Source organism: Emydura macquarii, unplaced genomic scaffold (genome assembly GCF_026122565.2).
Source record: "Emydura macquarii macquarii isolate MOO-44397 ecotype Brisbane River unplaced genomic scaffold, CSIRO-AGI_Emac_v2 contig_2768, whole genome shotgun sequence".
Classification (NCBI taxonomy): domain Eukaryota; kingdom Metazoa; phylum Chordata; order Testudines; family Chelidae; genus Emydura; species Emydura macquarii.
Window position 1 is genome coordinate 16,601,477 of NW_027132905.1, and position 27,314 is coordinate 16,628,790.

A 27,314-nucleotide genomic window follows, 5' to 3' on the forward strand; every position below is an offset into this window, starting at 1 on the left:
TTACCCACATTTTGACCTGAAAAGTCCAGGTCATACTAGCTCTCATTTCATTTTCATGATGAAGCTCAATAAACCTGAAAAGGACAAAGCTGAAATATTTTTAATATATTTAATATATTTTTAAGACTTAAAAAGAAAAAGTCTTATCCTCACAGTTCTTTACTGAAGAAAACATGAGGGGGTGATGGGGAGGAACTGAAATTAATATTTGTTCCTTTACCAAGCTCCCTTGCCTGCGCTCTCACCCCACATCACATTTCACGTGCAGCAACAAACCAGCAAGCATAGTTGCTAGAGAGCACCAGGTCACATACATTGGTTTGTTATTGTAGAGTTGCTCTGGAGGGTTGAGCATTAGTTTTTATTAGGAAAAAATAAATCACCACAAATCGGTAACTGTTCAAACTGATATCAGGACAAAGGTAGAGGAAAGTTCAAATATGAGGCCCATAAATCTTGGGAAAAACCCAGCAACCCCAAAACAATACAATAAATACTTAACGCCTATACAGAGCTTCCCACACATCTCCAAGCGGGAAGTATAACTAACCCAGGGGGTTTTGCAATAGCAACTCACAACACATTTCTCCTCACACCCATCATCATGACAGGAAAAGAGCAGACGGAGAAATGGGGAAATCAGCATCTGTACACCATTTAGTATAGACTCAGAAGGTGTTTGAAGGACAATCTATGCAAATCTTTATTCTGCTGTTCTCCCCCTCCCTCCCCGACATCCTTTCAAATCAAAGCTAAGTATTGTAACTTTCGTGCACTGTACAGCACCCAGCTGTCAAGAGCTACCATTCCAGCTCCAACTGCTGCCAAAAGTTATCCGTACTACTCAGAGATTAAAGGGGTTTCTGCCAAAACAAATGAGGCTTTTAGCTACCTGAAGAAAAGATGAATTCAAAAAGAAAAGGAGCAGAACAAACCTCTGATGATTTTTTGTGCTGATTCAAGTATTTTTTTTTTTTGGTTTTTTAAAAAAAGCGTTAGAGTCAGCACACACACACAGATAACGTAGCTACTTGGGTTTGCATTTCCCTACCAGTGGGTTCTATGCACTTACAACCCACAGAGCTAAGGATGGTCGGTCAGAACAGCTGGGCGAACAGGAAGTTCTTAAAGGGGGACCAGAGGAGTGGGTAGCCCTGCTACGCACAAAACCCACCACGAAGTCTATCATTTGGCCACATCTGTGAGCTCCTAAGCCAGCATGAAGTAGCCCGTCTCTTCAGCCCAGCAGAGTCAGGGCAGACAGTGGTCAATCTCCGAGACACAAGGGGGGTGAGATAATATCTTTTATTAGACCAACTTGTGTTGGTGAGAGACACAAGCTTTCAGGCTTGCACAGAGCTCTTCTTCAGATCTCGGCATTGGACTGGAATCACAGCTCTGGCCATGCAGCTATTTCATACTCTCCCCCGCCCTCTCTGACGTTCCCCCAGGGCTATTTGATACAATCTAAATAGCTCTGAAGCTTCCTTCTATTTCCTTCCTTTCCTTAACTGCAATGAACTACTGAAAATAAAAGGAGAGAGACTTTATGGCTCTTTGCCCCAGAGGGATGGAGAAGCCTGTAAAATCTCAGGAGGGCACCCCTATGAATCCTAGGTCAAAATCAGCTGCAGTCTTGAGACCACACTCTCAGCAACTGGAAGCACCTTCCACTGGACACAGCTCACAAAGTCTTTCATCAAAAAATGATCCTTCCACTCCCACAGAACTCTGTCTCCTACACTTCACACACAGACCAATAGCTTCTTTCCACTGAACGGCTCCCTTCCTCCCATCTCATCCAGAAGGTGTCCCACACCTCTGCCATCCACCTCAATCCCCAGTGGTCATGCACACACTAAGGCCAGGGCCCTTGCAGATACCAAATCAGGAACTCTGAGTCCTGGGCTGCCACGAGAATCAAGGCTGACACATCACTGTCATGGAGGCTTTGTTTTATCCGCTGGCCACTATGTCCCTGCAAATCCCCATGACCGCACATACCCCTGTGGACTCTTCAACTAGTAGGTGGCTCTGAGAGCAGAGCAGAAGCCCCTCCCTCCCATTCACGCTGACCATCCTGTCTCTCTCAGATCATTAATCGTAATTGTGGGCGTGCTTTACATCCAGAGGTGGTGCCGGCGGGCAGGAGTCAGAAGCACTGGCAAAATCCTGGGAGCGGACAGTAGGGATGGTACGGAAAGAGGGAGGAGAGATGGCACAGGCAAGAGCTGTGTGTGGGTCTAAACCGGTCAGCTGGTGGGGGGGTGTCACTGAAGGTCGTGATGGAGATACATCTGCAGAGCTGTTGGAGACTTACACAGAAGGATCACAATCTGCCTTTAGAAGACATGCTCAGAACACTACACCCATCCCCTCTCTTCCCTGCCTCCCTCCACAAAGGTTCACAGAACACCCATAGCCACTTCCTCAGTACCGGAGGCAGGGCAGCGGAGGGAGGAGCCGAAAGCAGCAGACAAGCAGCTCTTCTGTTAGTAATTATGCAGCAGTTTTCAAATGCTGCTAACTGTCGGAGTTGCTGAGTCCTTATTTAACATTAGCTGCCGCCTGGCCTAGTGCCCAAACCCAGAGATTCACATGCACAGGCCTGCAGGACAAAGAGACTGCCCGATAACAAAAGAAGGCATATGCAGGCAGGGAGACAGCCGCCTTCCTGCACTTCCAACGGACTGCTCGGCAATGGGGCACTCCCAGCATACACAGGTCTGACTGGGCAAGTGTGACAGAGTGAGGCAATTTTCTTACGTTCTTAATGGTTTGCGGGAAGAGGGTGTGTGACTCGGTTTCCCTGTTCAGTGTTGCTTGTTTAACGAGGGGGTGGGAGAGGGTGTTTGTTGTTGCAGGGGACCAAGTGTGACCTTGTTTAGCAGGCTGGACCAGACAACAGCCTGGATGCTGTGGAACTTAGCAACCAGTGACCTGGAGGCTGCCCCATCTTGGAAGCCAGCCATTTCAGGCCACTGGGAGGACAAAGAAGCTGAGAAAAGAGGACCCTGGTGATCTGAAAAGCAGCCACAGCCAGTTCTGGCCAGTGGGGGCCGAAAGGCCGGAAGAGAGGGGGCCCAAGTGCTCTGTTTACCTAGAAAAGGAGGAGAACAGAGGAGGGGCTTTTGTGGGGGGTGATAAAAGATTGGTTGGCTAGGAGGAGGGGGCTCTTGGACTAGGGACAAAGAGCAGCCTGAGCCCATCGGGACTGGGACAGGACCAGTTGGACTGTGCTGAGACTTTCCAGGCTTGGAGGCCCTGAGAACTTCCTGTGCTATGTTGAGATGTTCAATAAACACTTCTGTTTTATGCTGGCTGAGAGACACTGCAGTCTGGAGACCGGGGTTGCATTGTTCCCTCTGGGTGTGGAGGCCCCGGGAGTGCAGAGCAAGTAGTCTCCCTGAGGGGGCCCAGAGTGAGAGACAGGCATGCTGGTGGCTCAGAGAGGTGCGGTACCAGGAGGCGAAGGAGTGTGTGACCATCGAGAAGGGCCATCACACTGAAGGGGGACCCTCCCAGGGACCACATGGAGCCGAGAGCGCACGGGTCCTGCAAGTCCGTGACAGCAAGAAGCAGAAACAAAAATGGGGGAACATCTTTCACCACCACTGTAGGGTCTGAGCCCTGGCCATACTACAGCTTCAATAGTTGCTGCCACAAGGGGAGCTGGCATAGTGGGCACCGCCAGTGAGCCACCACTGGCCAGCATTAATACAGCCAGAAAAGCTTCATCCCCAGCAGTTGAGAACCCAGGGAAACAGACATACCTTTAAAAAAAAAAAAAAAAAAAAAGTAAACTCTGCTGGAGTCATAAAATTTCCCTTCTCCCTTTACAACCCAATGGCCAGGGATCTTGCCTCCACAAACGACTGGAGGAAATGCCCTAGATAGCCCATCAAAGCCTCCTGGCTCTTGTTTGTTCCACTGATTTACTGAGCAGATAGTGCTGTAGCTGTGAAGTGACCCAAGGCATCCCCTTCTACGGCAAGCATACAATCTTAAGGTCTCGCCTATCCAGCTCAGGAACTGGGAAATGTCAGAGGTGAGGGTGGGAAGGGCTGACAGGCAATTACCCCCAGCGGTGCAGGAGACTTTTGTGGGCTGCCCGCCTGCCCCCAGGGTGAGAGATTAGCCCTAAAAAAGGGCCAGGGTAAGCGAATGGGGCTGTGTATTCTGTTCCATCCCATTTCACCTCTTGGGAATTCTCAAGCCACAGTCAGAGCCATACTGGGGAAGTGGGAGTGGAGGGAAAAGAAAGTTGCGGAGGCATTTCTGTCAGCAACATGGTTGTGGCTCCTAGGGAGCTGAAGGCTGTTATTTGATCCTGAGCAAGCTGGAGGGGCAGAGAACCATAAATGCATCACAAAGCTGATCAGAGCCGTTAAAGAAGCCAGATATTTTGAGAGTGGAAAAATGTCTGACTCTCCTTTTACCCTGAAGGACTCCCTCCGACTCGGAAAGAATTCGCTTCTCCACACCTTTCAAATCACATCCAGATTTCCTCTGACACAGGCTCCAATTCACTTTAAAAAGCACGCACAGTTGGTCCCCAGAAGCAGCAGCAGCAGCTGCTAGTTCCACTCTGTGAATGGGCAGGCATGTGGAGGACATAACACTTCCCACAGCCTCCATAGGAGCTTTGGACTTAGCAGCAGGCTAGCAAAATTTCTGAAGCAAGTGGATCCCCTAGTCCTGCAGTAAAAGGGAGGGACGGAGTTTGCATGGGGCTCCCTGCATTTATGTCTGTTCCTGGTAGCGCCATAAACATGGAGGTTTATAGGGATGTGTGCTGAGACCTAACATGATAGGAACACTCTAAAGGATCTCAGGGACACCCAGAACAGGGCCAGCTACAAGTCATAGCATGTTAGTGATTAGAGCGTCATACTGGAATTCAGTTCTACTCCCACTCGCATACTTGAGACTTGTAAAGGTGGAGAAAACAGGAGCACCATATAACCACTCTGGGAAGACCGAGGAAAAGACTCCCCAGTGCTGTATTTTCAGCCAGAAGGATGGATGGAGGCATGAGCTTCCAGAAAGGGAGGGTAAGAGGAGGGGCTCCAACAGATCTGCTGTCCATCATTCCCCCCAAAAACAGGCCTATATCAAGATAGTGAGACAATAAAATGCATTATTTAGGGTGGCTCAGTGGAGAATGTATTTCACTTCTATGCATTCCAGGAGATAAGAGTTGGAGGCAGACCTCAGTATTTCTGCTTCCTGGGCAGTGAAGAGGGATTCACTCGGGTGTATTGCCTCCACCACTGGCAGATTCATTGAACAGTGATAATGGGACTTCCTTTCATGCATCTAGACTGTGAGGAAGGAGCCCAGCAGGAGACCACTGCAGAGATAGAGGCTGAACAAGGACAAAGAATAGAAGGGAATGGCAGTCTTCTACCTAAGAAAGTCAGCGGGAATCCTGGCAAGCCATCAAACTCCGCAACTGATGTTGAAAGCTCAAAAAAGTGGAACTGCATGGAGAGATCTGCTTAAGACTTCACCAACAGTCCCACCCACCCAAGTGCTCACCATCTGCACAATGGCAGCAAAAGGTTTATGTGATCATATCCTCTAAGTTGTTAGGTTGGGTCTGACTAGTAGTCCGATCACAGGCCTACAACTCAGGAGCTCTGTTCTATTGCCAACTCCAGAGTATTGTGTCTGGAAACAGGGAATGATCATATTCATCTCCTAACTCCCAGGACCGTTGTGGGGAGCTATTAGTATCTGAAGATAAAAAGTTCCCAAAATGAAAGCATTGTTCTGATGCTGGATCAGAGAGGGATGGGTGAGGGGTAGAAAGGAGAGGACATTCTGCTTTTTAAAAAAATTGATCCTTTTCTTCCTTTGGAGTTTGCTGCTGTCTTTTGCTTAAGCTTCCTAAAAAGCAATTTCACGGCCAAAGTTAGCTGAGCCTCAAGCAACACCTCCTTGCAGAGATTCATGTTTCCAGAAAATCAGACTGGCTGCAATAGGCTCTGGGCCACTTGGATTGTGTAGAACGTGGAAGGCTCCACCTTCCTTATAAAAGCTGTTTCCTGAAAGATCTGGCACATTCTTCACACAACTGGCCCAACTTAGCTCATTTTTGTCTTGTTAATTCTTTCCTGGGGTCCCCATCTCATCGTCCCTCAGCCAGCAAGCATGTAACCCTTAGTGTGCAAACTTCTCCAGGCAGGGACTGGGCCTTTGTGTGTATATTGCACCGCACAGAATTGATACTCAACAACCAACAACTGTTCACTGGGGACTTTGTAGAGACGGATAGATTTCCAAAGCTTTGCACAATCCCCCGCATAACTCTTCATATTCATTACAGTCAATGCCACTCCATTCCTCCTGCCATAAAAGGCCGGGAGCTAGGCTTGGCCAGAGGTATGTCATGGGTCATGAGGGCAGCATCCCTCAACACAATAATTACGTGAAGGAGCTGTCATTGACTTGAGGCCAGCAAACAAGCAGCTAGGCGTCCACCTCCAAATTCTGTCGCATGGCACAAATGAAGTTTTCAGCATACTGCCTGAATGCTGTCAAACTCTGCACCACGCAAGCCTTGCAAACCATATTCTTCTTATCCTATTACTGGTATTACAGTAGCTCCCAAGACAGGTGAGTGCTGTCCAGAGACACAGCCAGAGAGAGAGAGAGAATCTCTGTTTCAGAGAGCCCATGGTCTACCCTTGTTCTTCCTCTCTGTTTCGCTTAAAAACTCAACTTTGCTGCTGTTCCATCTGTTTTAGAATGGGGTGGGGTGAGGTAGACTGAGAAGAGAGGGAGGGAATTACATCCATTGCAAGGATACTCTCTGGGAAGAGCTGAGACCTACTTTAAAGTCTGAAGCACCAAGGTCTCCTCTAGCCACTTCCAAGAATGAGTCAAATCCAAGAAGGAAAATAAAGATACGGGATTTAAACAAAAACAAAAGAAGAAGAACAAAATTCCTCTCGGTTGGATGCTGTAAAATAAGCATTAATAATTGGGACCACTTCCCCCTCCAGGAAAACATTCTGACAGTCAATAAAGGACGGGCATCTCCTCAGTTCCTGCAGGTGACCCTGAGTTCAAGAGAATTACAGCTTTGCTAAGAATGCTACAGGCAGCAGGATGTATAGGATAGCAGGAGAGATTTTTCAGGACTTCAGAGGTCACATGTCTAATGTTACCATAGAAGGCTTCCCAGAAAGCAGCTTATTTCAATCAGCCCATTGGAGCCAAACCACCACTGGTAATGAAACTCAGATGCTAAAATGCTCCTCAAAGGGGGGAGGGAAGAAAAGCAAGCTATAGATGTCACCGGTTTCTCAGGCCTGAACCAAGGAAAAAACCCAGCAAGCCTAAGTTTCACCATATATTGGATCCAGGAGTTGCAGAGGAAGTGAGACTCTGCTCTGCCTCACACCTGGCCCCTTCTGATTATGTGTCTTGATGGAAACCCCACAAATCTGTAGGTTTACAGTAAGTAAAACATGTTGCCATCTCCAGCTGGGAAGACGAGACCTGAACCAGAAGGAATGCAGCACAATTCCTGTACCCGACAACTCTACCAGTTACTAGGAGACTTTTCTAAGCCAAGCCAAGAGCTTTCTCAGGAGGGCAGACCCTGCCCATAAGCCACCTCATCAGGTACATAAAACCAGACAAGTAACTCCATAAGCCAACTCACTAGACAGCTACAGTCTCATTGCTACACATGCCAAACATGGCAAAGGGGGCACTGCAGAAACTACAGACCTCACGCTGCTTAGCAGCAACTACCCCCAAGCAAGAGGATTAAACAGCCCCGTGTGGTTAGACAGATGTGAGTCTGATGTACCTAGTGAACAGTGTGCAGGGGCCAGCTGGGACAGTGTCCCCCTGTAAGATGTTCACACCATAGCCACCCTTTGCTCTGTGCCACCACGTGAAAGCAGGAGAGGCAAAACCCAAAGATGTTCATTATCCTCCATCCCTATCACTCTGCTTCTGTGATGGACATGCAATAGCTACAAGTGTCAAGGTAAGTCTCTGGGAGGAGGATGGACAGAGTGACTGCAGCCTGTAGAGAAGCATGGGGAGAACATGAATACAGGAGAAAGATGTGCCGTTCTAGGCAGAGACTTTTGTACCCAGAATCAGGAGATGGGGCCTGTCTCCAGAGTACAACCTGCTTTCGCCTCTGCTCCCGTATTAGCTCCTCTTGTCACCTGGCAACTCAGTGAGGTGACTTGAGAGGAAGAGGTGTGAAGCACCTAAAAAACAAGTCTTTTTGGCATTTCTATAGCACTCACGACCTTAATACATAGCTCAACTGGTATTATAATACCTCCTCCTGAACCCAAACACATCATCCTCATGACCCTCTGGAACTATGTAGGCCTTTGTCCAAACATCACCACCACAACCAAGCCCATTTGCAATAGAGATGGACCTCATATTGGACATCCTGAACTCATGTGCACTTGGACTCTGAAGAGATTCAGAAACAGAACTGGTAAGATGCATCTCAGGCCTTCAGCTCTGGAATTTGCTTTCCCCACTTGCACTGGACTTTTGAAACCTTCTGGACACGCTGCAAGGCCCATCTGACTTCCACAGCTTTGAGGATCGAAGGGGGTCCTGGGACTAGGATGAGCTTTCTTGGTGGTCAGTGTCAGACAGGCTGTTTGGCTGTACCTGGAGATGGATTCTTTTTGTCTATTGCATGGGGGTCCAGGGCATGGGCTGCACACCTGTTACTGCCCTTTTATAAAGTCAAAATAAGTGCACACACAACCCATGGAGAGAGGTCAGTATGGCTGCCCTCTGTCACCTCATGGCTCAAGGCTCAGGCTCTACCTCCTGACAGCTCAAACCCTTTCACACAGTTGAAATCCCAGTGGAAAGTAATTTAATAGAGGGGAACTTTTCCAGTCTGAATGAGCAGCAATGAAATCAACGAGTGAGGCTGTGAAATGCAAAGTGCTCGCGGCAGCCTTTCTGGAGCCCAATCACTGCCTTTGAAAAATAGCAGCGCTTTGGTGGGAGCGAGTAAGGATTCTTCACAAGTGGAGAGCAGCCAATCTATATTCCCTATTTTTCCAAGTCATGCCCTCTGCCAATTTGGCTTCCCCCGCTGGCAGGAAAAAGTTGCACATTAGTGCCTTTTCCTCTGTACTAATGTCAGACTTGCTCTGGTTTTGCTGATGCTACAGTCAGGGGAGAAGCCAGAACCAGAAACGCCTCCATGGGAAACTCAGTTTCTTAACTACAAATATGCTCTGGCCCATTAAGAGGAGTAAAACAGAATCTTCATGCCGCTTGGAGGAAAGAATCGCCATTACATATGTCTACACTGCAATAGGAGGGTTGATTGCTTGCATGCCCACGCTAGCCTTAATCTAGCTAGCATGGCTAAAATAGCAGTGAAGACATGGCAGCATGCCGGCATGGGTTAGGAACACAAGTACATACCCAGAGTCTCCAGTGTGCTAGTACAACCCGCACTGAAGCCTGTGCCACTGCATCTTCACTGATATTTTTAGCAACACTACCTAGATTAAAGCTAGCGTAGGAACGTCAGCCCATGCTGCAGTCACAGGTGTGACTGCAGTGTAGACAGCCCTTAAATGTCTGTGTTTCCAGAAGACGTCATAATGACTCGCACTAAACATGCTGCGTTCATTGGAAGCGTTTACAGCATCACCTATTTTCATTAGCTCCTTGGAAAGAGAGTTTATGCAGTCACGTCTACCGGCTGTGGATGTGTGAAAGACTCTTGGAGCCCCCCCTCTGGGCATTTTAGGGCTCCCTTTTCAAAGGCAGCAGCAATGTGTCATACACAAAACAACCACATGCACTCAGTAGGTCCAAAATGGTTACTTTGGACACATGTATGCCCATTTGCATAGCTACCAGTTGGATTTATGGGGCAGCTACTGCACCATAGACACCCCGATTTGGAAAACTGACCCTTAACACTGCAGGAGAACGTCACAGCCGTCTGCATGTTTCCGTTGGACGTTTCTTGTGGGATTGCTTTTCAGGTCTCTCTGCACTTTAACTGGAGTTACACTCAACTCCAAACTGCGCAGTACCGTTCCTTGGGAACCTACACCACAGCTAGACCTGGGCTCTGTTGGGTGTGTCGATACTGAAACCCACTGATCTGTCCTAGGGGCGATCTACAGAGAGTTTGTGTGGGTGGGATTGCTTAACTAAAACGTGGGTGTCTTCTGGGGGCAGTGGCTACGTATTTACCATTCAGGATGGGCGGCATCCAATGCCTAAATCAGGGGTTCCCAAACTTTCTGCTGGCATGACCCCGTTTTAATGAAGTCTTTCCTGCCGGGACCCCAGAGAACGGAGAATCCCATTTTGAAGAACAATACGTCATCCTCCACACACTATGATTTTGCATGCACCCTGTGTGTGAGGTCACAATGCATGGAGGATGCCAGATTGCTCCACAAAATGGTGTTCTCCGCAGTGTGACCTCAGACATATGATGTGCACAAGTTCATGCTGTGCAGAGAATGCCAGTTAGTAGGGCAAAATGGTGTCCTCTATGCATGGGCGGTGTCTGGGGGGAGGCATGGGGGAGCATTGCCCCCCAAAATTTATAGGGTCAGCGCAAAACAGGCTGGCAGTGCTCCGGTGGCTGGGAGCACTTGGGCTGGTGGCGCTCCGGGGGCTAGGGCGGACCGGGCAGGGCTAGCCTGGGGGCAAGGTGGGTTGGCATTATACGGCGCGAGCCAGCAGCGCTCCAGGGGCGGGGGTGCTCGCTGGGGATGGCCAGCCACCAGCCAGCCTGGAGTTGGGGCGGGCTGGCGGTGCTCTGGTGGGTTGGGGTGGGCTGACGGCACTGGGGCATGGGAGCGTTCGGGCCGCCTGCCACTGGTGCTGAGGTGCTCCAGCACTGGGGCCACCCAGCCGGTCTGGCTGGTGCCTAGTGGTGCTTGGACCACTCAGGGTGGGCCCGGGGTTGTGATGGGAGTGGGGGTTGAAGACTCGGGACTTCGGGCAGAAGGGGCGGTGCCAGAGGCTAGCCTCCCCAAACAGACTGAGGCAATTCACAAGCCGCCCATAGTGGCTGTCCCCCCAAATTAAGCAGTGAAACACCACCTATGCCTCTATGCATCGTGATCTTGCATGCATTGCCCATTCGAGGTCATGTTCTCCAAGCAACATGATGTCTTTCGCCAAGAAGAGATTGCCATGACCCCATCTGCTGATAGTGCGACTCCATTTGGGGTTGCAACCCACACTTTGGGAACAGCTGGTCTAAATATTGCAGAAAGTCAGAGTTCAAAGCTGATTGTTGGCTGCAGCCGTGAGCACTGAGGGGTTTATTACTACATGTGCATATTACTAAAAATACTCCCATGTTCATTTTAATGGGGAAGATGCAGGCATCTGAAGTTTCAAATTCACAAATTATTCAAGACTCCAACCTTTAAATCATACAGCGTGGGCATTGGGATTTGGTAACAAGACCTTTTCTTGGTCCGTCCCCACCTGAATATATTATGTCCAAACCAGAGTTCACCTTCAATGGAGTCCATGCTACCCACCTGGAAGAAATGGGATGATCCTCTGTTTGGGGTCCTTCTGCCCTCCTTCCATTGGGAACTTGTCCAACATCTGCATCTAGAAAAAGGGGGACCACAAGATGGCATTTAAAAACTAAATGTTAAAGTAACACAAGACAACTCCTCCGCAGGAGGAGAGACTGCAATGAAGGCAATTCTCTGTCAATACAGGTTAGTCTTGGATGTTTGCACATAACCCCATTAATCGAGTTAGGCACCAAGGGTAGGGCTGACACCACGTCCCCACAGCAATGAGAGAAAAGTGGCTGCACATTCCAAGGGGCTCCAGCAATGCCAGGGCTCAAACGGCCCCCCCATAATTTTCTAGTCTTCCTTTATTTCCCAGCTGCAATTGGCATTTCACCATTTATGCGCTTATGCAGTTTGCATTGGACTCAGTGTGGACTGGGAACTCAACCTGCATTTTTATAACAACTAGCTTCCATCCTGAAGGATCTCAGAGTAACTTACAAACATACATATTGGGCTGAAAACCATGACAACATCCCTCACGACTACGGACTACTCTGAAAACCCTCTAGTAGATTGATGTAAAAGGACTCCATCCATTCCTGCAGTTTGTAGAGTTACAGGGTTTACAGGCACTGGCTGGGACAGCAAGGTGGGAGAGACCAGAAGAGTTAAGATTCACCCTCCTTATTGTAAAGCTATTGTATCACGACCTCTCTACTCCAGCATACATCTGGCTGTATCCTAAGGAGCAGGCTCTGTTACAGTACAGCACGCTGAGCGCCCTCAGCTCCCCGTGAGAGTGGACGGTACTCAGTTCCTCACAGTTGCTCCAATCATGTTGCAGGAAGGGATTCCAAGTGCATCATGGCGTCCATGGGCTGTGTCATAACCTGAGGCAGTTTAGAAGTAAGGACAGGGCTCTCTTCAGTCTTTCATTTATGTCATCTTGTCCAGTTGGATCAGTGGTCCTCAGGGGTGGAGAGTAACGTTCGAGGGGGTGCGGCAGGGCCTAGGCTAGCTCCCATAGACGGGTGAACAGAGAGAACCACTCAGCCCTGCTCTGCTCCCAGCTCCACTCCCAACCCTGGCTCCAGACGCAGCTGTGCCACGGCCCCCTTCCCAGCCGTGGCCCCCAGCTCTTGGCCCCAATTGCAGCCCCCAGCTCCTGCCACAGCCCCACTCCCAGCTGTGGCTCCGGTAAGAGGGGGTGCGACAGAAGACGTTTGGGGACCACTGAATTAGACAATTTGAGCGTGGCCTTTCTTCAGCAAAGGGAGAGTGTGCAGAAAAGGCTTCGTTCTTTCTTTTTTTCTTTTAAAAAGGGTGCGGATTTCTAAGACCTCTAGATGGGGAAGCACTTTAGTTCTCAACTTGTAAAATCAGCAGCATTGTGTGTGCATGCACACATGTGCACACATACATATGTATCTGCAATGGGGGACAAAAAATAGGGACAGGTCTAATTCCCTTGACTCTTCTATTAATGTAAGGGATTTTAGCTATAAATGCAGCTGACAGCTACCATTCAACTCTACAGTAAAGAGACACTGCAACCAACTTCCACTCTATTGCAGCCAAAGAACACATGCACCCTGCTAAGCAAGTCAGCATGGCCTGGGGGAATAAGCACAAGATTGGCAGTCAGAAGGCTCAGAGTTCTAATTCTGGCTCAGACACTGAGTCATTGTATGGATTTAGGCATGTCACTTAACCCTCCTTGTGACTCGGTTGCTTCCATTTGCATAAATGGGAGATAATGAAACTCTCCTATATCACCTCTGACCCCTAGCTCTGTGCTTTAACCACAAAGCCATCCTTTCTCTTCCCTCATTTGCACCAGTCTCCAATGGTGGAAGCACAGCAGTGTCCCAGTGTCATGTCTGGACTCAAATGGGCAACCTCTTGGTATTCATGTAGAAAAGTACAGAACTAAAAACTCCATTAATGGCCCAGTTCCACAGACAACAGAAATCCTATAGGGAGCAACAGGGCATCACATGGAAAATCTAAAGTCCATTTAATTTCGAGATCCATTTTCCATCAAAGCATTGTAAATTGGCACAGACAAAGGTTAAACTATAAGATGAAATATTACGTTTTATGCATCAATTAAACTCTGATGACCCATGATGAATACAATAAAACAATTGAAGAGTGTTGCTCTCATAGACTGCAAATAAGGATTTATCCGTAGTAACACCCACGGAGAAGAACAGAAAGGACGGATGGTCCGGTGGCCTGAGGCTTGGCAGATCTAGGTTCAATTCCCCGCTCCACCACAGCTTCCTGTGTGATATTACCCAGGCCAGTCTCTTTGCTGGAGTGCCCTCATTTGTGAAATGGGGATAATACTTCCCTATTTGGCAGGGATGCTGTGACAGATTAAAGCTCTGGTTCTCAAATTGGGGGTTGCTATGCTATGTGGGAGTCAAGGGCTGTGAGGCCCGACCCTGGACAGGCATGAGGCTGTGAGCTCACAGCGTTGCCAACCGCGTAGTTGTGAACCCTGACCCCGGCCAGCTGCAGGGCTGTGAGCGTCCTTGCTGCCTCCTGGTGAAGGAACATCATGGGAGGGGGCAAGCGGTGACACAGATACTGCTCACCCACCCCCCAATGTCCCCCTGCATCCAGGTCCCCTTTTCCCACTTGAGTTGTGCTGTGAGGCGACTATCAGGAGGTGCTGCTCCCTGTTCTTCCCTTATGCAGCCTAGGTGGGGAAAAGGGACCCGGATGCATGGAGCGCTGGTGCTGCTCTTCACTCCCCCCCCCCCCCCACACACACAACCCCCTAGGGGTGCGTGAAGGAGCAGCATTTGAAGGGGGCAACCAGCAGCAATACCAGCTGCTCTGTGCATGCAGGTCAGTTTCCCCAGGTGGGCCCGCGGGGTGTGTGTGTGCAGGGGTTGGGGCAAAGCGGGAGTAGAGAGCTCATGAGGGCCAAGTGGAAAGGAGGAGTGGGAAGCTCCTGGGGGCGGGGGTGGCGCCCCTGAGGGCCGAGTTAGTGGGGGAGGGTGTCCCTGGGAGCCAGGGGGTCACACTCAGGGGCTTGCTGTGTGAAAGGGGTCACCAAACACAAAAAGTTCAAGAACCACTGGATTAAAGATTGTGAGGTATTCCAACTGTAAAGTAATGGGGCCATGTAAGTACCTAAGATAGGGTTTTTAATTTGTTTTATAAACAACTACTTGCAGCACTTCAGTCACTGTGAGAGAATATTAAACCTGTGATGTTTTTGTAGGACCTAGGCAGAAACAGTGCCATGCTCCCCTGCTGGCTTTGCAAGCAACAGCAGCAGTCCACAAGCACTTTCAAAGTCTGTGCTACTATTAACTGAGGTGCAGAAAACAAACAAAAAGTAGCAGCATTTATTTCAAGCTCCACGAGGAGAAACGTACACAGACGCACACTACAACCTAGGTAGAGAACGGACAAAAAGCAGAAAAAACAAAGGACAAATCAAAATCAAAACAATTAAAAAAACCATAAACAAAAAGTGTTCAAGTACTCCTTCTAAAATGCAGATCTCAAACACAGACACACATATGTTAATCGGGAAAGGGAAATCCTTAAAGGCTCTTTTCAGGTTTGGACTTTATGAGTTAGCAACACAGCAATAATCAGAGATTGCTGGGACGTTACCAGAAGGCACAAAACGGGCAAGGCTGCGTGTGGATTCATTTCCTCAAACAGAGTGACCACAGGCCTGTCACAGTAAGTGCCATTCCAGAGTTATTGAGCGTGTAACAGCCGCCTGTTGTTCCTTCTCCTCGTGAAAATAAAGGATTACACAGCATCTCCATTAGCCCACATTACAGCCTCATTGTGTCACCGTTAACCAGAAAGGAATAGAATGACTGTAACCTTCTTCTTCCTGTTTGGAAGGGCTATTAAGTTGATGACTGACACAGAGGTAAGTGATACAAATCAAGCCACCGATACAGCGCATCTGATTACAGTTATGTAATACAATACTCAGCTCTCTCGAGGCCTTTTCATCTCACATTTTTGAGATCGAGCACAGCGCTCCTGAAAGAGAGAGAGACTAATAGCACGAGAGCCAGGCATGTTGCAGGCGGACCCTCTAGCATTACTGCAGTGCCCTTCATTCTTCCATTCTTAAAATCCCATACAGTTCAGCTATGCCACTTCAGTCTTGTCTTGCAGCACCCCTGCTATTCCAGATCAGGTTCTCAAACAATAGCTGCCAGTATTGCAAATTTGTCCCATATTCCATGATGGATTTCCTGATGTGCCCACGTAGGCGGATTAGAAGATCATCAGACCACAGAATTTGGCAGCCACTTCCAAGTCCTTACAGGATATGTGCCCAGATCAACCAAGGTGATCTCTAGAATAATCTTCAGACGAGCAAAGAATAGCCAGGGTTAATGGGCAGCACAAAGGAGTGCTGGAAGAGCTGTCTGGACAAGGAGCGGGCAGGGGTGTTACAGGATTGGCCTACAGCATCTCCTACTATTCCGGAGCTGGGGTGGGGAGAAGCCTGTACGTTGTCTGCCTGCATTACTCCTGACTCTGGTCAGTATTGCACACGTCCTAGATTAACAAAAGCTAACATCTCCCAAGTACGGAAATGGAAAAGCCCAAAATTCCTGGAAAGAGGGGTAAGGCCTTGAAAACATTAGCGAAGTGAAGAAAGGGTGGGGAAAAGGGAGGGTGCAAGTCAAAAGGATCGGTCACATGGAGTCACTTCTGCCAGCTGCCACATCACACAGCTCTCGAGAAGGTGGCAGAGACCAGTTCAGCAGTTTACGAGACATAAGCCCGTGGCTGAAGAAAAGCTAAACACCCATTCCAAGGAAAACAACCCCAGAGCCGGCTCTAACCGCGGCAGGTGGTTTGTGTTAGCAGATAGGAGGGCGCATGTTTGGAGAGATCCAGAGTCTTTCAGTCACGGGCTGAGAGATCATCCTTTACAACACAAAGTCTTCTAGCCAAACAGCGAGGAGAAGAAAGAATTTAACTCGGGTGAAAGAGAAAAACTGCACAGCTGGCAGCTGCCATTAGACTCCAGGGGAACCTGGTTGGTTGGTTTCAAGGAGGGCATGTTTTAAAGCTCCCCCTCCCCCCCCAAATCTTATCTGAGCAGCTCGACTGCATTATGATGCTGGGCTACAGCCTAGCAGAGCCCCAAGCTGCCATCCAAGTGTCTTGGCTTAAGTGTCCAGTGCCCCAGCTCAAAAGCAAGGATTTTGCAGAGGTAGCATGCTCAGCATGGAGTTGGGGGAGGATGCAGATTGCTCTGCCCCAAAGCCCCAGGAGGCAGCATGTTTGAAGAGGGACTTTTCTACTCTTTCAGAACTGAGAGCTGGATAGGATCTGGACAGGTCTGACCGCAGAACACCCTGCTCCCAGGCCTCAGCAGACTCTCCTTCGGAGGGAAGGAATTTGGAATTGAAGAAATTCAGTATGGAAAGACTCCTGCAAATGATTTCAGCACATCAGGGTTTCCATCCAAGTTATGCAAAGAAAGTGGTAACATCGCATTCCCAGGGCAATGAAGTGCCAAAGCCATCCAAGATCCAAGGCAGAGGGAGTAGAGAACAGACTGGAAGCAGGCATACACACAGACCCCTTTTGAATGCAGCCAGCCACCCAGACCCTGGGACAGGGCACAGAGGCTAAGAGACACCCTCCCTCTCAGCAGTGAACTCAGCCAGCCCAGAAAGAAAGAGCCAGGGAACAAGATACTAAAATCCACAATATAACACACTATTAAAGTGTTTGCAAACAGATCTTTAAAAAATATTAGGAACAGATGTCATTTAGTGCATTTACAGATATCTGTTTAGTTAATGTATTATGCAGAACTTCTAACATGGCACCAGACTTAATTCTTGTATGAAATTGCAATATTTGTAACTACATTGTAATACTTGTCATGCTCACCTTTGTTTGGGGGAGCAGCTATAAACCCCCACCTAGTCTAAAAGCACAACATCCAAACAACCAATTTGTCCCCTCCCTCTCACACACACACACACACACACACACACACACACACACACACACACACGAACTGGACTCACCAAGGGCACATCTACACGGCAGTCAAGGAGTACAACTGCAGCTTGTGATGATACACACGAGCTAGCTTTAATCTAGCTACGCTCGGATACCAGAGCGGTGAAGCTGTAGCCACGTGTGCTTCAGCACAGACTAGTATCACGGGTAATTATTATCCAGGGTTCCAGTCAGGTTTGTGCAGCGTCCCTGCTCCCATACCAGAGCTAGCTAGATTAAAGGCTAGCTCGGGTACGTCTACACGAGCTGTAATCACACCCCGTTACTCAGTGTAATCATACCGCGCAATCTGATCACCCCTGCAAGCCCTCCCTCAAAGCTAACAGTCACATGGACCAATGCTTCTTAATGTGCAGAGACATTTTTATAGGAGATTCGAGAAGGAGAATCTTCGCGACATACACATGCATCAGCCTGGGGAGGCGCGCTCAGTACTGCCTTTCAGGGGACCCAAGCTCAGTAACCAAACAGGATCTCTTGTTCATACCACTGGCCAGCAGTGCCTGGTGTGGCCATGTTACTCATAGCCGCAAGAAAGACCATTACTGGTCCCAGTCTCTCACATATGCCAGGCCAGAAATGCCCAGGAGTGCTTCATATAGTCTTGCAGGAGACCCAGATCGAATAACCATCCTGGCCTTGACTCCCCAAACTGGGACTGAGACAGACATAAGTGTGTTGGGTAAGGGAATGCCTCGTGTTGCCCAATAGTGAGAATCGTCCAGCAAGCAGAAGATGAGGTTGATGGTAAGGAGATCTTCAGGGCTGTGAAAGGGAACCCTCCAATTCCTGGAGTAGAATGGAGCAAGAAGCGTGCCATCACACACGTGCATGCACATTGGTCCATAGAACCGAGGCAAGACACCAGATCCAGACACCAGGGAGCCATGGTTCAGGGCAAGAGAAGTGTTTCATTGAAGAAAAAAGAATGGCGGGTATGCGTATACAGGAGGTCATATCCTGCAAGCAGGGATGGGTGGGGGTACGGGAGGTGTTTCCATCAGCAAATTAACTCAGACCAGGGGAATCAAGTTGAAAGTAAGCTATGCTCCTTCCCGGCTTCTCTAACACAATGGAGGCCCAAGCAGTGCCCTGTGCAGCAGCTGACGCAATGCATGCCTGTGCCCCAGACGTCACTTTTGACATCAATAAAAAGCTCAACAAAAAGCTGCGCTGTCGGGTTCAGTGAGCTGCAAAAGAGTCACAGGAAGCCCTTTGTGAGTCACAGTCGCCCCTCGCAGGGGAAAGGGGAAGCAAGGAGAAGCGCAGAGTGGTGAAGAGGAGAGATAGCCCTAAGCCAAACTAGTTCTTGTCTTCATTCTGAAATTCAAAGCTCAGGCCTGTCCAGTGAAGAAGGGGGCAATGAAGAATGGAGTCTGGTTCTTTCGCAAACTCCAGGAATATTGGCCGAGACTTGGGTGCTTTGGCAAATACAGCAGTCACTCTGTGCTCAGTGACAGTTCACATTTGCCTCGATCGTCCAAGCCCCCAATTATGGAGAACACTGGCTAAGGCACTGATGTTCTGCTTCTCCCCCAGTGCCCTGGGCTCTTCCATCTGGGCAGCTCCCCAGGGATGGGTAGATGGGATGATCTCAGTGTAACATCTCTCCCTTGGGGAAGGTTCCAGACTTCTACTTTGGAAAATAATTGGAAGTGTCCAGGCAGAAAGTCACCCATTTCATTTGTCACTTCTCCTTTCCAGGGAAGTCCCCTAGAGACACGTTGTGCACAACAAGAGAGCACTGAGTTGTAATTAGGGCAAAATTAGGGGACTTAAAACATCTCAGTTTGGGAAATTCCCACCTGACAACCCAATTATCACTGTGTTGTAAATCCAGAGCATTGGTCAAATCCATACTTCTTATGAGAGGAAGATTTTTTCCCAGCATGCAAACTGGTTCCACTGTGAATCATGTAAGGTGTCCCCGCAATACCAAAATGCAGGGGAAGAGGATGCAGAGCTTACAGGTCTATCAAGGAACTGAACCGACACTGTGCTTATAAGGTCTGCCCAGGATTGGTGGGCTGAAAAACAACTGCCTGGCCTTAGAGAACAAACACTTTGCAAACGCATGCCTGCAGGTCAAGAGACTCCCCATTCCAGGGCCAACAGCCTCTCAGGCATCTGTCCAGCAGACACTCTGAGGGAGTGATGACATTTGGCAATGGCTCAGATTCTATTGATATTTAGTCTTTTCTCCTTCCCTTCACAAGCACCTTCTGTTCATCATGACTGCTTGTGAAGAAATACACAGTGAAGGCACAACCGTTCTGCAAACAGGAAGACAGGATAGTTTTGGCCATTTTGGGGGTGATGGGAAAGGGAGGGAGCAGCATCACATCCAAATTATTATTATTATTAAGTATTTCAATACCCACTACAAGGACCCCATTGGACTGGGCACTGCACAAACACATTGCTCATTTAAAACAATCCGAGCCTGCTGTTTACCCAAGACTTTGATCAAAAGTGTATCCAAAAAGTGCAAATTTACCAGTCACTAGAGCAGTACGTTTCTCTCCAACCCCAATTTTTCAACATGTAAAAATCCTAATTCATTACTAGGAGGCAGCAGCCCTGATTCACTCAGACACAGGAAATGTCACCATAGAGGCAGGATTGTGAAAATTCCCAGGAAACTTTAAGCACTGCCTGGCAATAGACAAATAGGAGGTAACTGAGGTCAGAAAAGAGGGCTACGAACTTTGGCAGTAGCCTCCACTGTGGAAGGAATTTCCTATGAAGTCGTAGGAAACCATATACCCACGGAAGTATTAGCTGTGCTAAATAGCCAGCCCAACTGTACGGAAAGTGTCTGTGCCCTTTAGCAGGAAATGGCCTAGTGCAAGGGCTGTGTTACCTCTAGGTGGCAATCTCTGGAAATACACCAGCAAAACATCAAGGCAAATCTTAACATCCAAGTCTGCGCAACCTTGACTGACAGTCACATCACTTTGACAACCCCACTCTCAATTAAATCCCATACAAATCAAATCTATTAGCCTAAGCTTTCCACAGTTTTCAAGCTGCAAAGCCATCAGGAGGCTGAATTAACCGCACTTGCAGTATGAATCTGCACATAATGCAACCGCACATGACTTTCCCTCTTACAGTCTCTTCCCAGGCTGAATCTGCCAACCCTGCATCAGCCAGGGAGATTCCCCAATGCTGGGGGGATCCTTAGCTGCCTGGTCAGGACAGCTATGTGGCCTCTTCAGGCCCAGAGCAATGTAAAGGGGCAGTGGTGTAGAACAGGTTCTGCCCTAGTGTCTTTGCCCTCTCACTAGGTGAAAGGGCAACTTGTCTTATAGACTCCTCAGGGTAGAATTGGTCTCAATGTGTGTGTTTGCACAGCACACAGCACAATGGGGGCCCAATTCTGACTGGCCCCTCTGGGCATCACTACTATAATACAGAGAAACGATTAATAATATAAACTTGACAGTAAGGCAATTTACAATCCCCGCGCCCTCTCCATGTCCCTGTATGTCCTTGGGTTACTCTTTCTGATGTTTGAGCTTCATTCAGTTCTTTCCACTTGACCCACACTTTGCAACGCTTCCCAGAAGGGTACCTGTACTGGCTGGGCGTCAGGCCTCCCATTCCTGTGGCATGAGTGTGCACAAGCTTAGCCCAGCCACTCTAGCAGAGAGCTGGAAAAAATGCACAGATGCACATTCTCCAGCCCTAGAAGTGGTGATTTCATACCCCACTGGCAGAACTCAATGGAGAGTTGGGGGAGGGAAAGGTGAAGTCATACAAGCCTCCACCTTTCCCCCTTCCACCCCAAGTCTGAGAATAGGACACAACAAAAGGTCTCCAACAGCAGCCAGGCAAAGAGCTTCTATTTTACAGAATCAGAGACTCCTACAGTTAAAGTCCATGCAAATTTCTTTAGCAGAAACCTCCAAAAATGTCTGCCAAAGCCATTTATCAAATTCAGCAACCAAGAGATGACAGGCTCCGGCATTCACTAGGGCTACCCACAAACAGACAGAGGCTTCAAAAGATAGGAGGGACTCAACCACCACCAAAACGTCTCAGCCATAAAAGGTTGGCCAGGAGGCTCACCCACCAGCACTGAGGCCTGAAATCCAAAGCCATGGCAAGTTACCAGTGGTCAGCCTTTCATTCACCTCTAAGGTCACGGACTCCAGCTGGTAGTGATGACAATTTAGGACCAGCTAATGCTGTTTGAGCCGCTGTCTGGTTTCTAATGAGACAGGGATCCCTAATCAGGAAGGTCATCACCACAATCGCTCATTTAACAATTTCAGCAAAGAGGCCAAAGACTGAAAAGGTCATGAAAGCAGAGATGGAAGTTCCCTCATCTCTAGAGACGGTTCCTCCAGATCAGGCCAGGGAGGCAGGAGAAGCTGCCAGCAGCGACAGATGATTACAAAGCAAATGCAGTAACAGAACACATTTCAGGAAGATTGCAATTCATTTTTTAAAGATTTGTAAAAAGCTACAGATCTACATTTTCAAAAGCAACTAACAATGTTGGGCACCCAATACGGGATACCTTAGAAGGACCCTGTTTTCAGAGGGCAGGTGCTCAGCACTTTCTGAAAATCCATCCCCAATAAGGTATCATGTTGGCTCCCAAAAATCACTTTTAGCCTCTTTTGAAAATTTAGGCCCAAGTACCTAGTCCTAAAATACTTCATGTTCCCCCTCCCTTGGTGCAGCAGGTTCTGTCTATATGTGAAGAAAGTGACTGCAGCATTTAAAGAGAATCCAGAATCAGATGATTCTGAGAAACAAATACTCCATCTGCTCCCAACCAATCACAGCAGCAGGGTCATTAATACAGTCTCTTTTCAGAGCTGCTGGTTTCTCTGCCTCTCTTTCTCTTTTAAGTTTCTTGGGTACTTTGAATTTATAGCTTTTATGTTTGGTTTGGTGGAAATGGGAGCATAAGTCCTGGAAGCCATAATTCTCTTTACAGTAAGTTATTAATTCATCCTCCATTTCACTTCTGGTAATTGCGCTGCAGCTTCTAGATGGAATCGGGCTCTGCGTGCAGGTCCCAGACTGTACAAATGGGTATTGAATACTGCAGCTCTAGACCTACACATGCTGGTTACAGGCATTAAAGACATTTCACACAGAATAACCAATCAATAACCCATGCATAATTCACCACAGCACCAAGCCATGGGAAATGACTCTGGCGGGAAGAGATGCTTGGGAACAAAGCAGCAAGGCCCTGAGGTAACTCATTAGATATTTCCAGTCTAGTTTGCTTCCTTTCCCCAATGCCATTCTGTCACCAAGATTTCCTTGAGAGAGACAGTCCCAGTGCTACCCAAATTGGAAAGAACTCCATCTCTCAATGTGGAAAAAAAATCAGTAATCGGGCCCTGCTGGGAACAGGAACCAAAGACTCATGGGCAACAGCTCAACTTACTTTAATTGTCCATGACAGCAGCAGTATTTGTGGCAACAACACAAGGATTTCAAAGTATTATTAAAAGGCACTGAAGTAGAAGAAGCTCCTCTTTGAGAAAATTCAGGAGAAGAGAATCAGGAAATACAGTTTCCATTATTGAAATTATCCGATTGGTTCCAAGTATTCTTCCCCTTTCACATCCAGGGAAACTGAGGCACCAAGCAGGGATATGACTTGGGGCTCAAGATCTCAGGGAATCTGGGACAAAACTCACTCACACATTCTCACACTCACACAGAATCATAGTGAGCTAAGACAGCTTTACTCCTGAATGAAAGCATCAACAGAGGGATTTAATTTACATGCACTGACCTCACATGTTTAGTTGATGCATCTTAACTTTCCCAAGTGTGCGTGTGTGGACAAGCCCAGTCTCTTTTCACTCACACAAATACTGTACTCTAAAAAAGCACTTAACTGCTGGCCACATGCATGCCAGAATCACTTAGGAGGGGCAATTATTCCATTCCTCCCTCCCCCCCCAGATACTTCATCATTCTCCCCACCTCCATCCCATTTCTGTCCCTTTTCAAGTATCTTCCCTACTCCAATGTATATCAAGAGTTAGAAGGCTGGCTCACATTCTTTCCCCAAAACTCATTACTTACAGCTTTACACTGATGGCAGGCCCAAGTGTGCAGAGACACAGCAGCTATTGAGCCCTCTGCATGGACACCCATTAAAGGAACATGAGACCAGGGGGGCAGGGACATTGAGCCCCAGATCTTCAGAATATCGAAAGCAGCAGTTCTATTACTTAGGGCCAGTCTACACTTAAAAAACTTACAGCAGCACCGCTTTATCGGTACAGCTGTGCCACTGTAAGAGTGCTTGTGTAGCTGCATTATGTCGACGAGAGAGCGCTCTCCCGCTGACATAATAAAACTACCTAAACGAGCAGCAATAGCTATGTCAACTTCTTCATTAATGATCTGGAGGATGAGGTGGATTGCACCCTCAGCAAGTTTGCAGATGACACTAACCTGGGGGGAGCGATAGATACACTGGAGGGCAGGGATAGGATACAGAGTGACCTAGACAAATTAGAGGATTGGGCCAAAAGAAATCTGATGAGGTTCAACAAGGATAAGTGCAGAGTCCTGCACTTAGGACAGAAGAATCCCATGCACTGCTACAGACTGGGGACCAACTGGCTAGGCAGCAGTTCACCAGAAGAGGACCAGAAGGTTACAGTGGACAAGAAGCTGGATATGACTCAACATTGTGCCCTTATTGCTAAGAAGGCTAATAGCATATTGGACTGCATTAGTAAGAGCATTGCCAGCAGATCAAGGGAAGTGATTATTCCCCTCTATTCAGCACGGGTGAGGCCTCATTTGGAGTACTGTGTCCAGTTTTGGGCCTCCCACTACAGAAAGGATGTGGACAAATTGGAAAGAGTCCAACGAAGGCCAACAAAAATGGTTAAGGGGCTGGAGCACAAGACTTATGAGGAGAGGCTGAGGGAACTAGGCGCGTTTAGCCTGCAGAAGAGAAGAATGAGGGAGGATTTGATAGCAGCCTTTAGCTACCTGAAATGGGATTCTGATGGAGCGAGGCTGTTCTCAGTGGTAGTAGATGGCAGAACTAGGAGCAATGGTCTCAAGTTGCAGTGGGGGAGGTCTAGGCTGGATATTAGGAAAACGTTTTTCAGTAGGAGGGCGGTGAAGCACTGGAATGGGTTACCTAGGGATGTGGTGGAATCTCCATTCTTAGAGGTTTTTAAAGTGTGGCTTCACAAAGCCCTGGCTCGGATGATTTAGTTGGCCTTTGAGCTGGGGGTTGGACTATATGATCTCTTGAGGTCCCTTCCAAACCTAATCTTCTAGGATTCTATTTCAGTGGGAGATCCACACAAGTGCCTATGCCAGCAAAATTTACGATGCTCAGGGTGTGTGGTTTTTTTCACACCCCTGAGACAAAAGTTTTGCTGGCATAAGTGCTAGTGTAGACAGCTAGAGGGCACAGCTAGCCAGAACAACAGTTGCATCAGTCTCCTCTTCCCAACCTCCTACCCTCTAACACAGCAAGACTGTTACGAAAGAAGCCCTGTATCCTCACGCTGAATAGGGAGATGAGAAAAAACAGAGGGGCCAATTCTGACTTCTGTGGAGTTATTCCTGATTTTACACCCACATGAAGTCAATGGAGTTGTGCAGGTATAAAAAAAGCAATCAGGCCCCGCTGGTTTAACTAGTAAGACGGTATAAGCATCCTCTCCAGGTGAGAGAGACACTATGTGTGGCTGGCTTCTTAACCGTAGTGTGTTCAGCCACCCTCTCACATCTGACAGTGTAGATCTTTGGTTATTAAAAAATATTGCTGATAAAAGAAGCCCCTAACAGCAGCCGCCTAACAGCTGGAATTCCTTAATTCACAACACAAACCAGGCCAGTTCCTGTGTGAGTCCATCCAACAGATGTAAGCACCTTGGGCTGTTCCAGCTGCAATTTATTCCTAAATCGCTTGCTCAATACGGAGACATTCAAGAGTCTCACATTCAGGAGTTCAGTTAAGTTTTTAATTCTGTGTGTTTTTTTCCTCCAGCCACACGATGACTTAATGGTCTCACTGAGGACGTGATTGACTAACTAACCCGCATCTCTTTTATTCCTTGCCTTAGCAACTAGAGAGTCTCCATCTCTCATCAGGAGAGTCTGGCTGGGTGGTCAGGATTGCCACAAGTTGCGCTTGTATTCCAGTGTTTACAGAGGGAGTGGGATAAAAAGCGCTGTGCTAAGCAAACCCAAAAGCCAGCCACAGAAGGAAGTCTGTCTGCAGACCATGGATACATATGAATGATCTTCCAAAGAGCTGTCTGCTCTGCTCACACCACAAAGAGAGCTCCAGAGTCCAGCACTGCCACCTCTCAAATTCCTTTTAATTTAAAAAAAAAAGGTGAGGAAGATTCTTGGGCCTCTACAGTTTTGATGTCTACTTCTGATGGTCTCTGCCTAAAGAAAAGATGGCCAGGAAATTCAGCTTATTGCAAAGCCAGTGCACTTCCACTAAGTGACATCTGATGAAAGAGGGTGGTCTAAAATCATTTCAAAAGATTTACTGCACATAACAGATAATGCAGTGTTAGTTCTGAGCAGACCTGGGATGTCAGGGTCAGACTGACCACAGAGCTGGATACAGGCAAAAGCCATAGGGACTCAGAGGAAAAACAAGATAACGAGCCCAGAGTATGGGCTCCTTGAACCATATAGGGATTAGAGAATACAAAGGTGACTCTGGACCGCAGACCTGGGGTTTTAGGGTGTGAAGAATAGTCAGAGAATGCAAACAACCTTGCAAAACTTCATGGAGTTTAAATATTGAACACACAGATTAATCTCCACCCCCACACACACCCAAAAAGGCAGCAGATATTTAACAAAACAAAAAGAAAGATACAAAACAAACCACACATTCCTTTGATTGCATCTGTTTTCTTCAGGCCTCACAGAAAAGCAACCTGGCTCAGAGAGTTCTGTGCCACAAATTTAAAGTGTACCTAAACCAAGCCGTGCCAGCCTGGAAAGCACCTTCTTAAAAACCTTGAGGGATGTTAATGCTCCTTTCTGAGAATAATTTAAATCACACAAATATTACAGACAAACCTGGAAAGCTTTTAGCTGCTCTCAAAGGAGCAAATTACATAGGATCCTTCCCTAAAACAATTTCCAAGCCCCAACACTCATTCCAATGGAAGGTGACTGAAGAGACTCATTTTTCATCCTGAAAAATCAAAAAGCTGTATTTAAAAAAAAAAAAAAAAAAAAAAGCCACAAATTTTATATAAAATTCTCTTCACCCATCTCTAAATTGCAGCCACCTCTAGGGTAAAGATTAGATTAGATTAGAATCTGACCAGAACAAGAAAAAAACAAAACAAAAAAACAAAACACAACTGACCAAGACAGAAAGAAATGAATAAAAAGCATTTGCTCTAAACAGAGCTTCCATGATTTCTGGTGTGTTTCCCAATTTACGAATTTATCGTTTCCCAATAAAATTCATAGAACAATATGCAAAAGCGGCAGAAATGAGTTTACTGTGTTTGCTGCTGAATTTTTAATAAAAGCTATAGCACATGAAGAGCCCACTCAGTGCAACTGGACTTCACTGATCAGTAAACAAAACAAAACCAAAACAAAGCAAATCAGAGGGCCTAGAGACCATCTGTCGGTGGTAAACAGTGATGACTCCATAATCATACCTTTTCTTCAAGACTGCAATGGAAGCAGTCACTAGAGCTGGTCAGGAATTTTCCAACAAAGTGTTTTCATCAGAAAATG

The 27,314-nt window shown here is 47.6% G+C and overlaps 1 protein-coding gene across 1 annotated transcript in view; it reads right to left on the reverse strand.

Annotated features, from left to right (window-relative positions):
* Window positions 1-27,314, reverse strand: part of SH3PXD2B (SH3 and PX domains 2B) — a 105,440-nt gene that overhangs the window by 44,647 nt on the left and 33,479 nt on the right. Inside the window, exon 3 of the mRNA XM_067566351.1 lies at window positions 11,541-11,616. Within this exon, the coding sequence (XP_067422452.1) occupies window positions 11,541-11,616 (76 nt within the window). The remainder of the gene's footprint in view (window positions 1-11,540; window positions 11,617-27,314) is intronic.